A 17,579-nucleotide genomic window follows, 5' to 3' on the forward strand; every position below is an offset into this window, starting at 1 on the left:
ACTAGTCCCCGGGGACCTGTTATCCAGGTGGCCAGGACACAGCCATTGCTATTGGATCCAGTTCCTGGGGGTGGACCAGTGAGGGTGGATCACCTGGATGGGGGGGTCCTTTGGGAGTGGAAGTGGGACACCGACAGGTGAGATGTGGTATCCCCCCCTCTTATGACAACTTTTCCCCTATCATACCATGTAGGATACTCAAACACTCTAACCCTGCACCCCTTTTCTGACACAAACACTTTTGCACACCACGAAAGATGACTGTCTAACACCAGAGTCGTTTACATGACATGTCCCAACACAAGGGTCAGGCAAAGTCAGGAAATTGACCAGAATCACACACACATGACGGCCCTTTCCCTTCCCCACAGGGATAAAAGGTGGAGCATGAGAGCACACTATGAGCAAGGTAGACGGCACGACGAGACAGCTATCCAAGTACGGCAGTTCAAGAGAAGGAGAAAGGCAGAAACAACCAAAAGGGTGACAAGGGGAGAAACGACATTGCTCTTTCTGACACAAACCCACGAAACCTCAGTGGAAGGAATCGTAAGACTGCGAACAATAGCCAGCGTGTGTTGCAGCAGATGTCAATGGTACACGGCGCTCTCCTCCACCGATAGCCAAGCCAGGGAGAGACGCTTGCTACCGTCCTTGAGTCCAGAGACAAGAAAAGCCAAGCGGTTCATCACAGCCAGTGAGTCGAGGGGAGAACCAATAAGAAACCGAACTGTGTTGAATGAAAGTTGCAAATGGCAAAATAAGGGAAGTTCAAAGAACTGTTAACATTAACGGAAAACCAGATGCACAGGGGTCCGGCACCACGTGGGTGCTCATTCAAGAGACTCTGGTTGATCCCACGTTTGTTGAAAATACTGATACTAGAAGGCCCTAGGAAAGCTGTAAGGAAAAGGTCAAAGTGGTCATAGAGGGGTCTAGCAAAATCCCCTGTACAGTCGAAAGTCTTTGACCGACACCATTGAAAACACAAGGGAAGTAAATCCTGCATCATAAGAAAGTAGAAGGAACTGTGAAATTGGCAAGAGTGAAGCCGACGGAGGGATGCCGATGGAAAGGGGCGAAGCCTAAAGTCCCAATGAACAGTGTGCTGACAAAAGTGAAACCGACAGAGGGATGTCCACAGTGAACTGTTTAAAAAGACATTCAAATTTCTGAATTCCATAAGTGAAAATGATTATGAAAGCCGTAGTGAACCGGACGGAGGCTAACATTAGAGAAGGGTCTGAACTGGGAAAAGGGGGAATCCAGAGGTGAAAAGGCATCACCAAATGTACAAGCGGAAAGGAACTTTTGTTTATTATTTTGAACACATCAGGTCCTCAGAGGCAAGAGACTTTTTGTAGAAACGAGACTTAACCACAGACGGTCCTGATATCTGAGAACAGAACGGTGGTCTCGTGCTGGGAAAGCTCGAGCGTGTGCTGTGCTCAGGAGTCCTGCCTTGTCCTGTGCTCAAAAGGTGGGGAAGCGAAACCCCTGGCTACTGCAACCTGATTTACCATTTGTGAACACTTATTTCTTGTGAATCCTATACCATACCCTTTTGTATTTAGTTTTAAGGGACTGGCAATAGGTTTTATTTGTATAGGCCCTTTTATTCGACAAGACACCACTAGGACTGCCTTATTATTTGATGGGCGCACCTTGCTCCCATCTTAGTTTTAGATTAGGCATTTTTCCAAGCCGCATGTACAGTTTAATAAACACCCTTGAACTGTGATCACTTATGTCTGTCTTTACTGTTGCCACCATCAGTTCCTTACAGATGTAATCTCACTAGATATTACAGGTCATACTTCTTTACTCTGAGATGTCATGCTTTATTTTGTTTTGCCCCCAAGAAAGACTGGTTTGTACACAATTGAATAGCTTCTCTTTACAGATCTTCCTAGGCTTTGTTTTATTTATTTTTTAAGACAATATGAATCACAGACAAATGCCCTCAGTTCTCCTCAGTTCTTTAGCTCTTTCCTCAAACCCCTTATCCGCTCTGTAGAAATGTTATGTAAGTGGGCCAAATGGGTCATATCCTGGGCTGGGGTGGAAGGATCCACATTTAAAGGTTAATTCCATAAGGGGTACTATGGAATCAAACGCCTTTTTTTGCCGGAGCAAGCTTGGAAGTTATTCACAGGTAAGCAGCCTGATTCAATGATTTGTTTCGCACAAAATATTGCAAGCCTGTTGTGAATGCAGTTCTAACATGGCTAGGAAAATTATGGATAGGAAGACCTGCGTCAAGATTTACAGTTCAAATTACTCCTGGTGTACAATGGAAAGTTGTGATCATGTTCATGGCACATGGAGACAAGTGTTATCCCAACTCTACACCCCCTCACCTCTCCAAACATACATATGTTGTCTTTTCAGCCTCTGGATCCTAGTTAAGTTTTTCTATCTCCGACACACTGACCACACTGATGAGGCTGGTAGAATGGATTCTCCTTACTCGGCTGCACAGGTGGCCAACAGCGCCACTCCTATTTTAACCTCAGGTGACTACGACAAACATCGGAGATGTGCTTTTGAAAAGCCGACTTTCTTTGGGCATGGGCGAATATTATACTCTGTGTTGTTGGGAGTTACAACAGGTTTGGCAATGCTAGTGTAGGGATTCCTGTTGAAGTTATTTTCTTTTCTTGCTGTTAAAAATAAATGACCTGGGAATACTACTCACCTCTGTGCCATTAAATCAATCAATTTTCTCATAGCCAAATAATAAAAAGAATTGTATACATATATGCATCACGACAACAAAAGTACCTCTACAAATAGATGTATTTTTGAGGAGACTAATGAAAGCGGAAAATGCAAACATAAATCGGTCTGTGGGTTAAAACTGGATGTTTATTACATTTTCTCATTTTGTAGACCTTTTCTGGACTAACAATAAAATGAGGCAGCCTATTTGGTAAGCCTTAGCTAGAGATGTCACAGCAGGGTCCACATGTTTAATTTGCATACATTTTTCTACTCGCATTCTAAAAGAAGAGCTATGCAATATTTTTGTAAGTTAGAAAGCTGAACAGAAAAATCTAAATCACTTACCGGCGTGATTCGAAGAGACACAGCACTGGGCATCAGCAACCTAAAAAAGATTTCAGATTCACTTAATTTGTTTTTAATATACAACAGCAACACTTTCGGAATGTGTGCTCATAGTGCGTTACTGAAATGTAGCCACTGAAGGCTGCGATGATTTATTTTAGTTAGAGGGGGCATTGCGTTTGTATTCAACTCCAAGAAAGAAGCAGTGTGTGCATATTTTAACCTCTGGGAAGGCAGTGGTATTGTTTTTAACCAGAGGAGGCAGCGCTGCTTTGTTTTAGACGTATCGTTGATGAGAAAGAACAAAGAGGCAATATTAAGGAGATGAGCATTAATCAGATATATAGACATGGAAGTGAGCAGGTAGAGAGTACAAGGCGGAGAGCGGTTTAACTGCCACCCGGACCGCGCAGCACCAACATTCTACAAAAACAAGACAGCTCGCGCAGGAGCGCCCTAAGAATAATAATGCTCATTGCCAAGCGTTGAACGCAATGCATCTCTTCTGTCAGCATAAGCATAAAGGCACTGTGACGCAGTGACGATAATATGTAGTAATAAAAGTATAGGGGTACAAACTGGTAAGAGAAATAATAAAAAACAATCCTTCAATCTGGCCGTCATGCAGATTCTAAGTTTAGGTCTGGGAGTGGGGGCATCACTGATATTGTCTCCCACTCTGCACAAGGAGTGGAGCCAACCGGCGTGGGAGTAGTCACCAAGTCCCGTGCCTGCTGAGGGGGCCAGGTGACACGTGCCTGCTGAGGGGGCCAGGTGACACGTGCCTGCTGAGGGGGCCAGGTGACACCCCAAACCAGTGAATAATGGGCCCGGAAGAGAGGCGAATAGCGAGGACCTCGGGGTCACTTTCCCTACATTTGGGTTGCTTGGCAAGTGCAAGTCACCAGGTCCTCGCCAGTCTCATTCCACAAGACATGTAGATTCTTCCCAGGCCCCATTTGCAACATCGACCCAGACATAATCCCGAGGTGCAAAAACATCCCCAAACCATATTTGACTTGCTCTCCGTGAGGTCAGAAAACCGCAAACCCACTTTTTTTTGGAGTTTGCAGACTTGTCTGGGTCCGCGGACCTTCACGAAGGATTTGCGGACCAGCTTGGGAAGTCACCATGCAGGGAACATAAACATAAGGTTAAAACACGCCTGAAGACCGTTCTTCCAATCCTTCTACACATCAATATGAAATTCAAGATGAACATCAAGTGTGATATAGGTTTAGGCTATCCCTGTTCCATTTCATGTGACCCCAGGGCCACCCTAGCTTAGGTGCACAGGTAATGCACTCAACTAGGGTGGAGTGCAAACTGTGGAGAGGGGGAGGCTCTCCCTATGTAAGGCAGTAGTTTCTTACCTGTAACTCATTTTCTCCAACGTTGGTATATTTAATGTATTCACATGCTGTGAATATTCCCCGTCAGGCTTGGAAAACCCCGGTAACTTTAATATAGTCGTTTTTCTATGGAAAAAAACATAAGTGTTCCATCAATGTCGTTATGGGTGCTTTGGGCAGCACCAATGGGACGTTGAGTGTATAGCTCCGCCTCTGCAGCCTCCCCTCAGATTTTAACCTCTCCAAATGGAGTATGTCCTAATAAGGATGTTTGCCTGAGGGGAAAGGCTTGAGGGCGCATGTGAATCCATGAAAGATGCCCACGCTGGGGGGGTCGGGGGATGTGGCTACATGGCCAAGGAGTAGGACGTGGTCCTGAGGTGCTCCTGCAGATCCGATCCTGATCCTGCAATATACACATGCTCGGAAGCAGCTGTGAAAAGAAATCCAGAACCCATAGAAGCATAAAGGTGCAGAGCACACTGCGGTCGAAACCCTGGTGAAAAACGCAGCATTGGACGTGAACCGCAGGCTGCAGAAGATTACAGCATTAGATGAGGGTGATAAACAAGATGGCGGCTGCGGGAGAACAAAGGAACACACCATGAGACAGCTGGAGGAAAAGGAAAAAGCTGCTCCGCAGCCAAACGAAGGCTGACCCTAGTCAGGGAACGAAGAGGGGCCGGCTGAGAGGGAGACACCAACGGCCGATTGAGCCTGCCTGCTAAAGAGGCAGACGCAATAATAGAAAAGGAAGTTAGTCGGAGACGGCCGAAAAAGCAACCCACAAGTGCCCAGCTGACTGAAGAGCATGAACTGCTTGCCCCGCCGGAGGAAGATGCCGAGGATCTCAGCTAGAGTGACCCTGACGGACGAGGAAAGGAACCCCGGAACGACAATGGAAAGTGTTGTGCACTCAAGGACAGGAGGCGCATGCCAACTGGCTTCGGAGACCCCGGCAAGCCAGCAGAAGAGTCCACAAGCGGTCCGCAGGAGATTTGGAGTGTGGGCCGATGCGCACTGAGCGGCGGGGGCCGGCCAGAGCCCGCTGCAGCGAGCACGGAAACCTCGTAATTGGGCAGGACAATAAGAAACCTGCAGTAGCCCACATCATTGAGGCAACCCCGGCTCACCAGCGTGACATGGACTATAAAAACACGGCCTAGTCAGACACTAGAGCGACCTCACCAATTCATGAGCGTATCTAGCCACATTAAGATAATAACCTGTGGGGAGCCCTACGCCTCCCGGACAGGCTGATCTGGACTTGATTCCAACAGAGAGTGGAATTGCAAACTGACTCCCCTAGACCTCCTCCCAATAGGTAAGGAGCACACACATACAACCGGAAGTAACTAAAAAGCACAAAACGCAGGCCCTCAGGCCATACAGACAAGGTGCACATAGCAGCACACTGCAAAAGGGAGAAAACCCGCACAGGGGTGTGCTCACATACTGCAGCCTAATCGGAAAGCAGAAGAGGAAGCAAAGCACACAACCCAGGTGAGCAAAGCAAGAACTAAAAACCCTGGAATGCCACGCTGCATGAATCACAACTGGACACAGCCAATGTACCCGCTGCCCAGAGACCCACTATAAACACCAGACAAGGTGTAGATATGGCACACCCCAGACGTAACTTGGGATAGCTGGAAGAGAGCAGACAGCGAATGCGCATATAGCGAACGGCATAACAATCACGGAGCATGCTGTCCTGAGGCTGGAGGCAGATTCATGATCATGGACATAAGGGTGCTTATGCAAGGCACTGGTAGACACATTACAGCAAGAACAAGGAGCACAGCAAAGAGGCCCTGCGGCATAAAAAGAATTGACGGGTCAGACACAAGGCCGGCATAGGACCACGAACCCTAAAGAGCGGATGCAGTGACACAGCCCAATGAGGGCCGGTATACAAAACCAATAGTAGTGTCAGCAGCCAGGAGACGTGGGAGAGCACAACCCATTCGCGGATAATACAAATAGCACATGTGGACTCAAACCAAAGCCTCCCCCATGAACCACAGTTAACTATACAACAAACCTGAAGAGCCGGAGACTACACTCCGATAACCCGAATTGAGGCACACAACAACACTGAGATGGTGTGCAAACAGACAAAGACAAAAGGGAAAGAACCCACGCTGGAGGAATACGCAAGAGCACCGCAGCTGACAGAAGGGGTAAGGAGTAAGGAGAAAGCCCGCCCTCCCACGGACACCACCACGGTGCGCAAGGATCAGCAGATCCTGGAAGCGATTGCGGACCTGAAACTAACGTGGGAAACTAAACTGGAGTCAGCCATGGTTGAACTTAAGGCAGCACTGGAACTCAGAGTTGGCGCAGTCCAGGAGGAAGTTAATCTACTCAGACAAGATGTCAGAGCGCTAGCAGAATGCACAGGCGAACTGGAAAAAGAAGTGACTCCAAACACAGCTGCATGTGCGTCCCATACATCGGAGATCCACATCCTGAAACAACATGTGAGCAACCTGGAAAATAGAGCGGAGGAAGCGGAAGGACGTGCTCAGAGAAATAACGTACGTATCGTGGGTCTACCGGAAGGCGCAGAGGGACCAAATCCAACGGACTATGTTGAGACGATAGGGGGAGGGGTGCTCATCCAAGGATTTGCAGTGGAAAGAGCGCAGAGCCTTAACAAGGAAGCCACCGCCAGGAGCTCCCCCAAAACCCCCCTGGCACCCTCCCGCCCCCAAGACCAATAATTGGCAAAATCCAGAATTATCCTAGAACACTTCCGGAAAGGTGGCACGATACAAAGTGCTTCTGCGAATATTACAGCGTACCCGGACTACACACTCCTGGTGCAGAGACGACTAATGAACTATGGGTCAGTGAAGAAAAGACAGAGAGGCGGGCTACAAATATATGTTGATGTATCCGGCAAAACTGAAGGTGTATCACAAAAACAGAGCTCTGTTCTTTGACACCCCTGAGGACGCGACAGAGTGGTTGGATGCCCAGAAATGTCAGTCGGAAACAGACAATCAGAAAGAAGATGGATCAGATAAGTAAGACAGCGACTGTACTAACCGAGGTGCTGTAAAACCAGACACTGGGGTTGAATATAAGCCAGGGCGAAGCTAGCTGGGATAGACTAGAGGTGGGTTAAATAAAGAGATATGACAGGGCATGGCGCAAAAGTACAAAATTGCAGGAATCTTGATGGACTCGCTCTCACCCCCCCCCCCCCCCCCCCCCCCACAGATAGCTTAGTTAGGTTACCGATAGATTGGCAACCTCCTGCTGGGTTCCTAATATCGGCAACACAGAGAAAGGACCAAATGCGGGATAGCCTGAGATCCAGGGATGGAGCTGGGCAACAGTTCGGAATGGGGCAGGTGGGGGGAGGAGAGGGAGTTGGGAGGTGTGCAGTGCATTTAGTTGGGGAGATTGAGGGGTAGTTGGGGGTTTTATGTTGAAATTAGACAGGGAACGAGCTCACATCCACGCCAAGCTATGGAGGGAAGGACAAGGAGGGAGGGAGAAGGGACAGGATATGGATGACAATGGGAGACCTTAGAATAGTAACCTGGAATGTCCGAGGTCTCAACAGCTACCTGAAGGGAAATAAGGTGATGATTTACCTGAGAAGGCAAAAAGTGGCTATAGCCTTATTGCAAGAAACCTACCTGACCAAAGAGAAACAAGAGGTGGTAAAGAAAAAGTGGAGAGGGACCACCATAGGAGCAACATACTCGGCATATGCCAGAGGGGTAATCATTTGGGTGGCGCCACATGTGCCCTTCCAGTTGTTACAGGCCACGGAGGGGCCGGACGGGAGGATGGTATTGATTCGGGTGCTGTTAGAGAACAGAGAACTGTGCATTATAAATACTTATCCCCCTAACCAAGACAGTGGCCTATTTTAAGACACTATATAGTAAAATCAGCCCCAACATAGGATGCGCGGTTATATGGGGTGGGGACTTCAAATGCAAGCTGAACCCCAAAATGGACAGGTCAGACACCAAATTGGATAAGCCCACCCCGCAGTGAAAATGCTACAAGCTCTGCTGAGAGACTTCAGGGTGGAAGATATATGGAGGCAGCAACACCCGAATGATGGGCATTACTCACACTATGCCGCCCCACACAACCTGTACACAAGACTGGATTACATGTTTGCCACTTCGGAACTTGCTGGGGAAATGCCAGGCTCAGAATATAAGGCGAGAATATTATCAGCCCACTCCCCTCTGGTCCTGTAGTGGCGACATCAGCCCCTTAGAGCCAGGATCCCAACATGGAGGCTTAAAGCCGAGGCACTGAAGGATACCACATTCCGAGTGGAGATAATCGGGTATTCTGAAAATAACACAGGAAGCGTGGAGTCAGAGGTAACCCTGTGGGAGGCCTTCAAGGTGGTAGTGAGGGGGGCGGCCATATCTAAATCTAGAGGGCTCCAAGGGGGTATAGTGCGTGAGTTACAGGAGACAGAAAAGAAACAAGAAGTAATTATGAAAAGAGGGGGCACCTCACAGGAGGATGCCGAAAAGGTGAGCCAATTGCAACAGGCTTGTAGTGGTCCTTTTGGAGAGGCTATGCAACCTGAATTACAAAATAATACATTAAAAAACAACACGCAGGGGGAGATAAACCGTGGAGGTTGCTTGCATGGTTATACAAGAACGAGACACCACGATCAGCGTTTAGGGAGATAACGGGAGAAGCGGCCAAGTCTGGAACACCCAGGAAAGTGTGAACGAGGGATTCCTTAGATTCTATAAAAGTCTCTATGAAGATGCAGGGGAGACTGTAGAGTAGGAGACTCAGGAGACGCTAGAAGACATAGGATTACCTAAATTGAATGAGGAAGACAGAGAACCTAGATCCTCCAATCACAATAGAGGAATTACAGACAGTGGTAATACATCTGCCCACGAGCAAAGCGCCTGGGACGGGCTCCCTAGTGAATTCTATAAAACGTATAGACAAGAAGTGCTCCCCCCCTGCTACTGGAAATGCTAAACGAGGCCTTCGAGAAAGGGAGACTGCCGGAATCCCTAAGGGAGGCGATGATTATTCCACTTCTCAAACCTGACAAGCCAAGCACAGACTGAGGGTGGTACAGACCCATAGCCATGCTGAACCAGGATAGTAAAATTCTCACGGCTGTACTGGCGAAAAGACTGAAGAGGGTAATAAACAAACTCATACACCCCGATCAAACCGGATATGTCCCAGGCAGAAGCATATCCGATAACCACAGGAGGCTCCACCAAATTATAGAACAGGCAGAGGGCGACCAAAGTGAAATAGCAATAGTCTCGCTAGATGCAATGAAGGCCTTTGACTCTGTAAGGTGGCCTTGGATGATGGCGGCCATGAAAGAATACAGGATGGGACCAGGGTACCTGCGGTGGGTGAAAATGGTGTATAGCTCCCCAACAGCCAGGGTCAAAACGGGAGCAATCATTTCTGACAAATGGCAATTTAGCAAAGGCACGAGACAGGGCTGTCCATGGTCCCCGATGCTGTACATCTCACGCTAGAACCATTAGCAATCTGTTTGAGACAGCAGTACGAAGAAATAGGGGTCTACACTAAGGGGGGGACCGCACTTGATATCATTGTATGCAGATGATATGCTGCTATAGCTGCAGTACCCAAAGGAGAACTTGCAATACATCTTGGAGGTGATGGAGCGCTACGCGACTGTCGGGCATAGCGGTGAACCCAAAAAAATCATGCATTTTGCCCTTGTTGAGGTACAGGGGAGTGCCACAGAGAACTTACCTACTTTGCAGATAATAATATGCAAATGTATGCTAAAGAAGCCTGTAACCGAAAATGTCGGGTGTGATGGTTATGTTTTGTTTGTTGTAAAAAATTAAATTATAAAAAAAAAAAAGCTACCCACGCTGGAGAAATGGAGTTACAGGTAAGAAACTACTCCCTTCTCCAGCATTAGATCTTTCATGGATTCACATGCTGTGACTAGACTTTGTAGCAGTAGACATGAATGGAGGCTTATATCAGGCAAACAGGAATAAAACATTTAGTAAATTTGATATTAAGCAAAAGCATATAACTTAAGGTACAAATCGAGAGCAAAACCCCGGAAGCTGCAGGGCTTACCTTACTGGAACAGGCGTTGGAGGACTGCCCGTCCTATTTGAGCATCTTCAGCATGTTGTTGAAGCACACCGTAGTACCTAGTGAACGTGTTTGGCACTGCCCATGTTGCTGCCTGGCAAATGTCCTTGATTGGTACGCCTGCTCATAGAGCTGCTAAGGCCGCCGTGGACCTTGTGGAATATGCTCTGGGAGCGGATTATAGTGGTCGGTTGGCTTTCATGTGGCAGAAGGAAATGGTGGCCGTCACCCAGCATGAGATACCCGGCTTTGAAATTGGCCTACCTTTATTGGAAGGGCCGGAAACCACAAAGAGCAGGTTGAAGGACCTGAATGATTCGTTGCTGTCCAAGTAGTACTTTAAAGCTCTCTCAACATCCAGAGAATGTAAAGCCTTTTCAGCCGGAGTAGAATCGTTAGGGAAATTTTGGAAGAGTGGTGTTCTTGTGAAAATCCGACGGAATCTTCGAAATTAAGTGTGGGCTCGTAGAGAGAACCACCTTGTCCCTTATGAAGCGCAGATACGGTGGAGAAGTGGCCAGGGCTTGTAGCTCTGAAACTCGTCTGGATGACGTAATAGCCGCCAGGAAGCTTACTTTCCAAGTGAGAAATGAAATGTCAGCTGAAGACATAGGCTTGAAAGGCGGAGCAGGCGAAGGGAATAGTTCCTTACCTGTAACTCCATTTCTCCAGCATTGGTATCTTTCATGGATTCACATGCTTAGAATATTCCCCGTCGTCAGACTGGGACCCCTCGGTACACATATATAGCCTTTTCCTATAGGAAAACTTCCGACACTTTTGTGTCCTATCTACGTCCCTTTGGGGCCCGCATACACGTGCCCCGTAGGACGTCGCGTTATAAAAGCCCCGCCCCCGCGGCTCCCTTCAGATTTCGGCCCCTCCAAAGTAGGAAGGGTTAAACCTATCAAGCATATACATTGCATCCTGGGGAGGCTGGCGGGCGCATGTGAATCCATGAAAGATACCAATGCTGGAGAAATGGAGTTACAGGTAAGAAACTATTCCCTTCTCCAGCATTGGATCTTTCATGGATTCACATGCTTAGAATAGATTGTATAGCAGTAAACTGGAAGACGGTGGTGAGACTGCAATGCAACATACATCCACAAAAAATACATAAGGCATAGGTACACAAGAAATAAGTTTACCCATATACCTGTACCTCCAAAAAGCATACGGTTACCAACAGGTAGAAAAAAACTCTCCACAGTGCAGAGTTTACCTTATTGAAACAGATGGCGCAGGACTGCTCTTCCTATCTGCACCTCGTCCGCATGCTGCCTCGCAAGGCAGTAATGGCGGGTAAACGTGTGGGGCACCGACCATGACGCAGCCTGGCATATGTCCGTTAGCGGAATTCCTGCCCATAATGCTGCTGAAGAGGACGTTGATCTTGTAGAATGGGCTCTAGGATGCCCTTGCAGCGGCCTTCTGGCCTTGGAGTGACAAAACGCAATCGTCGATGAGATCCACCGAGCCAGTCCTTGCTTAGAAATTGCATTTCCTCTCGTCGACGGACCATACGCGACGAACAGTTGTCGAGTAGACCCGAGTTCTTGTGTACGATGTAGGTAAAATTTTAGGGCCCTCTTAACGTCAAAGGTATGAAGAGCTTTTTCCGCTGCCGATGATGGGGTCGCGAAAAAAGTAGGGAGGACAATGGACAAGTGTTTGTGATACACTGTAGGAACTTTCGGAACGAAAGTAGGATTAGTTGCCAGAACCACCTTGTCTTAAAAGAATCTTAGGTATGGAGGGTCTACGACCAACGCTTGCAGTTCCGCGATTCTCCTAGCTGACGTGATAGCTATTAAGAACGCCAACTTCCACGATACGAATTTCATGGCCGAGGTGGCCATAGGTTCGAAGGGTGGTTTCATTAAGCCTGCCAGCACTATGTTGAGACTCCATGTTGGTGGAAAACGTTTTATTGGGGGAAAAGTTCGAAATAAACCCCTCATGAAGTGTTTCACTAACCTGTCGCTGAATAAAGGAGACGACTGTCTCTTCCTCGTGAACCTAGAGATGGCCGCCAGGTGCACCTTTATCGATGTGAAAGATAAACCCCCCCCTCTGCCAAGTGAAGCAGGTAAGGCAGATCTTGCTCCGGAGTCACCCTTAACGGGTGTAGTCCTTGTTCTCGACACCACTCACAGAACCTTCGCCACTTATAGGTGTAAGATTTGTTGGTAGAAGGGGCCCGAGCCGCTTGCAGAATTTTTTGGCAATCCTCCGAAACGTCTAAGGTACCAAATTCCGAAAAGTCAGGAGCCAGGCTGTGAGGTTGAGACTGTCCGGGTCGTGATGCCACACCGTACCTTTGTCCCAGGACAGTAGGTTCGGGACCCTCGGAAACGCTATTGGTTGTTCCAGCGACAAGTGAAGCAGGTCGGAAAACCATGGTTGCCTCGGCCAGTAAGGTGCCACTAGAATTACCCGGCAACTGTACCTGCGTATCCACTGCACCGTCCTCCGTATGAGGGGGAACGCAGGAAAAGCGTAAAGGAAGTTGTCCATCCATGGGAATGAGAACGCCTCCCCCATGGAACCCTCCTGAGGCCATCTGCTTGCGAATTGCTCGCATTTCTTGTTTTCCTTCGTTGCGAAGACATCCAGTGGGGGGTGACCCCATTTCTCGAAAACTTTCGTCAGCTGAACTGTGTCCATTTCCCATTCGTGTATCTGGGCCATCCTTCTGCTGAGGGAATCCGCCTGCGAGTTCCTCACTCGCGGGAGATGGTGAGCCACGATGGATATCTCGTGCTTTAATGCCCAATGCCACACTTTCTGGGCCTCTATGGAAAGGGTCCTGGATCGAGTCCCCCCTTGTTTTCTCACATAAAACATGGCCGGCCGTCGTATTGTCCATCAGCACCCGTACTCTCGATCCCTTGATGTGTGGTAGGAACGCCTTCAAGGCCCATCGCACTGCTCTGAGCTAACACGTTGATGTGTAGGAGTGACTCCGTTTGAGACCAACGACCTTGCGTTTGAAGAGTGCCCATGGGAGCTCCCCAGCCGGTTAGACACGCATCCGTGACTATGGTTAGTTGGAACTCCGGCTCCTGTAGGGGTACACCACTTTTCAGGTTGTGGAAACTCTGCCACTACTGAAGAGTCCGAAGCAGTTTGTCGTCGATTATCTTGTCTGACCACGATCCTTGGGCCTGTGTCCACCGGTCCGCCAGGAGCTCCTGAACTGGCCTCATGAATAGGCGACAGTTGACCACCAGATGGATGCAGGATACCATGGCCCCTATGACCGAAATATATTTTCTCACTGAAAGCTTGGTGTTTCGCCGTAGTCGACCCACCAGTTGATTGAGTTTTGAGAGTCTGTCGAGGGAAGGCTTCACTAGCCCCGACTGGGTTTCGAACTGTGCCCCCAGGAACACCAACGTTCTCGATGGCATCAACGAGGATTTTTCGAAGTTTATGGCGAATCCCAGCTGTTGTAGAAACTGCATGGTGGCTTGCAAACTTGTGTTGGTTGACGCTGGGGAGGATCCCCCTTACCAGCCAGTCGTCGAGATAAGGGTATACATGGTGGCCCTGCCTGCTTAGCCAGGCCGCTACTGTGGCCAGGCATTTCGTGAACGTTCTGGGGGAGGTTTTGAGCCCAAAGGGAAGAACCGTGAACTGGTAGTGAGTCCGCCCTATCACAAACCTTAGGAACTTCCTGTGCTTCCGACACATTGGAATATGGAAGTACGTGTCCTGCAAATCCAGGGACGCCAGAAAATCCCCTTCTTGAACGGCTCGGATCACTTCCTGGAGAGTGAGCATTTTGAATTTTAGGCTCTTTAAGGACTTGTTGAGATCGCGTAAGTCTAGAATGCGACGCCATTTTCCGTTTGGCTTTTTCACGACTAAGTATCTTGAGTAAACTCCTTGACCTTTCTGTGATGCTGCAACTAATTCTATCGCACCTTTTGCTAACATGAGTGTTACCTCCTGTTACAGTACCCTCAGATGGGATTGAGCGACAAACGCAGGTGGAATGTGCGGAGGGCTGCGCTTGAATTATAGAGAATGTCCGTTCCTTATTGTGTCCAGCACCCATTGATCTGTCGTTATTCGTTCCCATTCGTCGACAAAGGCTGATACTCTTCCTCCCAGAACGGTGTGTTGCTCATCATTGCTGATCTTTGTTTTACTTCTCTCTCGACGACGACGGATAGGATGGTCTCTTCCTGGAGGTCTGGAAGTTCCGGCGTCGGTTTGCTGCTTGAGAAGCACGCCTGTATCCCTGGGAGGGGTACGCCGACCTACTGAAGGATCTGACGCAGAGAATCTGGAATTACCTGAAGCCCCTCTAAAGGGACGAAAAGACTTGTAGCTTCGGCCACTCTGGAGGGCACCCATTGAACGTGCCGTGTCAGAGTCCTCTTTCATTCCCTTCAGGGCCTCATCTACTTTCTCTCCGAATAGAAGGACTCCCTCAAAGGGCATATCTAATACTTTGTATTGTACCTCCGGTCTGATGTAGTTACATTTAAGCCATGACTGTCTTAATACTACCCCATTATTGACTTGCTTGAAGCCCGATTCAGCGAGGTCCACCGCAATGTTTATTGCGTGATTGGAGGCTTCCTCACCCTCTCGGACGAGTAACATCGCCGCCTTCCTATGCTCTTCCGGAAGATGATCCAGCAACGGAGCCAGCCTGTGCCACATTTCTCTGTCGTATCTGGCTACAATAGCCAGAGAGTTTGCAACCTTTACTGTAGTTGCTCCTACAGATAGCACTTTTTTGCCGAAGGCATCCTGACGTCTTGCCTCGTTTTCAGGCGGAGTCGTGCACTTGTGCTGGGCCTTAGCTTTCCTCGCCGGTGCCGCCGACACCAAGTCAGGCGTTGGTTGGGAGGATAAGCACTTGGGGGTAGACTCTGGAGCCTTACATTTTTTCTCAAGGCGACCTTTTACCGCTGGTTCCGAAAAGGGGCGACGCATTGTCTGCAAACCCTCTTTCCACACATGATCTAGGATGGGTATTGAAAACGCTGACCTCCTCTTACCCATGTGGTCGAAAAGAAAACAGTCCTTTTTCTGTTCCTCCTGGGACAAACCGAATTCCTTACACGCCTTCTCCATCATAGAATAGAATGATGCAATATCATCCGGGGGGGGGCGGCTGAGCCGGGCTCCTTGGGGTTTCTAGTTCGACCTCCGACTCCCAGGCTGGATCCCTGGAGGGGGATGAGGAGATATCCGACATGGCTCCTCCGTCAGATTCCGAATCTGGCAGCTCACCTTCCTCTTGGGGTGCCGGTGGTGCTGAGACTGGCGTGCGTGAGTCGGTGGACGGGGCGGGCCCGGCTCGTCGACGGGTGGCTGTGGCAGGTTTACCTGAGGTAGCCTCTGGTCCAACGACTTTAATAAAGACTGAAGCGTGGACAGAACCTCCAACGACAAAATAGATTGAGGATTGAGAAGAGGGGCAGACACCGGAACTCCAGATCCCCTCGTCGACGACTTGTCAACCACTCGTAGCCCGAGGTCTGCCGGGCCAGCTATTCCCCTGCTCTCGTCCTCTCCCGAGGACAGCAACACTGCCTGTTCCTGCAGTAAAGTATCCGGAGGGATCGGATCGAAAACTTCAGGCCTCCAGGCTTCCTGTAGAACCTCCGTCGACGAGGCCACCGTCGCTGTCGTTGTCGGCGGGACGGTAGATACCACGTGCGTCAGTGGTAGGGAGGAGGCCGATGACTGGACCGCCTTCGACGACGGTGGCTTAGCAGGTGGTTTAGGCGGTCCCACCTTTTCTGCACTTGGCCTGCTTTTACCCGACTCTCGACTCGTGGTCGATCTATGGTGATCGCCCGAGGAGGATTTCGGCCTTTCCTTGTCATGCTTTTTTGACGAAGAGGACGATTTTCTCGTCGAAGATTCTTTAGCTGAATGACTCCGAGATGACTCTTTCTCCGCCGGTCGAGATTTCTTCGCCGGTGGTTCCGACGATACAGCGCAGTGTGATTTTTTGCCAATTGTGTGGAGCCTACATCCGAAGGGGGTATGCCCCCGCTCCATCATTCAACCATGCCACCAGCCGCCGACTTCGGTCTTTGAGAGTCTTTTGAGAAAACCCTTTGCATATGTCACAGTTATCAGCCGAATGATGAGGGTGGAGACAGTATATACAATCCATATGTCCATCCCCCTCGTAAACTTTTTTCAAGCCGCACGTCGCGCACGGAAAAGCGCCTTTCCCGACATGAAGGAAAAAAATTCACCTAACTCCAACTTCAAGTACACAACCTTGTACAAAATAGTAAGACGACGCGAGGAGATCCCACTACTTTGGAGACGGTTGAAATCTGAAGGGAGCCGCGGGGGCGGGGCTTTTATACCGCGACGTCCTACGGGGCATGCGTATGCGGGCCCCAAAAGGACATAGATAGGACACAAAAGTGTCGGAAGTTTTCCTATAGGAAAAGGCTATATATGTGTACCCAGGGGTCCCAGTCTGACGACGGGGAATATTCTAAGCATGTGAATCCATGAAAGATCCAATGCTGGAGAAAATCTTTTCCTTGGGGGGAAAGGTTCTGAAAGGCCCCTTAGGAAATGCTTTATTAATCTGTCGCTGTACAGCGGGATAGATGGTCTTTTTCGTGTGAATCTTGATATTGCCGCTAGGTGAACCTTGATGGAAGATATTGCCATACTCTCTTCCGCTAACAAAAAGGTAAGGAAGGAGTTGCTGAGGCGTCACCCTTAAAGGTTGAAGCTTAGGTTGCTGCGCGCACCAAGCAAAAAACCTTTTCCATTTGAGGCTATATGATGCATTGGTAGATGGGAGCTCTCGCCACTGCCAAAATGCGGCAACATTCCTGAAGTACGTTCAGGTTTCCGAACTCAGATTGGTCAGGAGCCACAAAGACAGGTTCAGAGAGCCTGGGTTGTGATGCCACACCATTTCTTTGTTCTTAGATAGGAGATCCGGCTGGGAGCCTAGATGAAGTGAATGGTCCGCTGCCAGGTGAAGCAGGTCTGAGAACCAAGTCTGCCTGGGCCAGAACGGGACCAGCAGAA

General features: G+C 49.0%; 1 protein-coding gene across 1 annotated transcript in view; it reads right to left on the reverse strand.

Annotated features, from left to right (window-relative positions):
- The window catches only part of LOC138580848 (up-regulator of cell proliferation-like), a 420,253-nt gene that overhangs the window by 264,858 nt on the left and 137,816 nt on the right, over positions 1-17,579 (reverse strand). Inside the window, 1 exon segment of the mRNA XM_069651719.1 lies at positions 3,070-3,109. Coding sequence (XP_069507820.1) covers positions 3,070-3,109 — 40 coding nt within the window.

Source organism: Ambystoma mexicanum, chromosome 3p (genome assembly GCF_040938575.1).
Source record: "Ambystoma mexicanum isolate Mex_15411 chromosome 3p, UKY_AmexF1_1, whole genome shotgun sequence".
NCBI lineage: Eukaryota > Metazoa > Chordata > Amphibia > Caudata > Ambystomatidae > Ambystoma > Ambystoma mexicanum.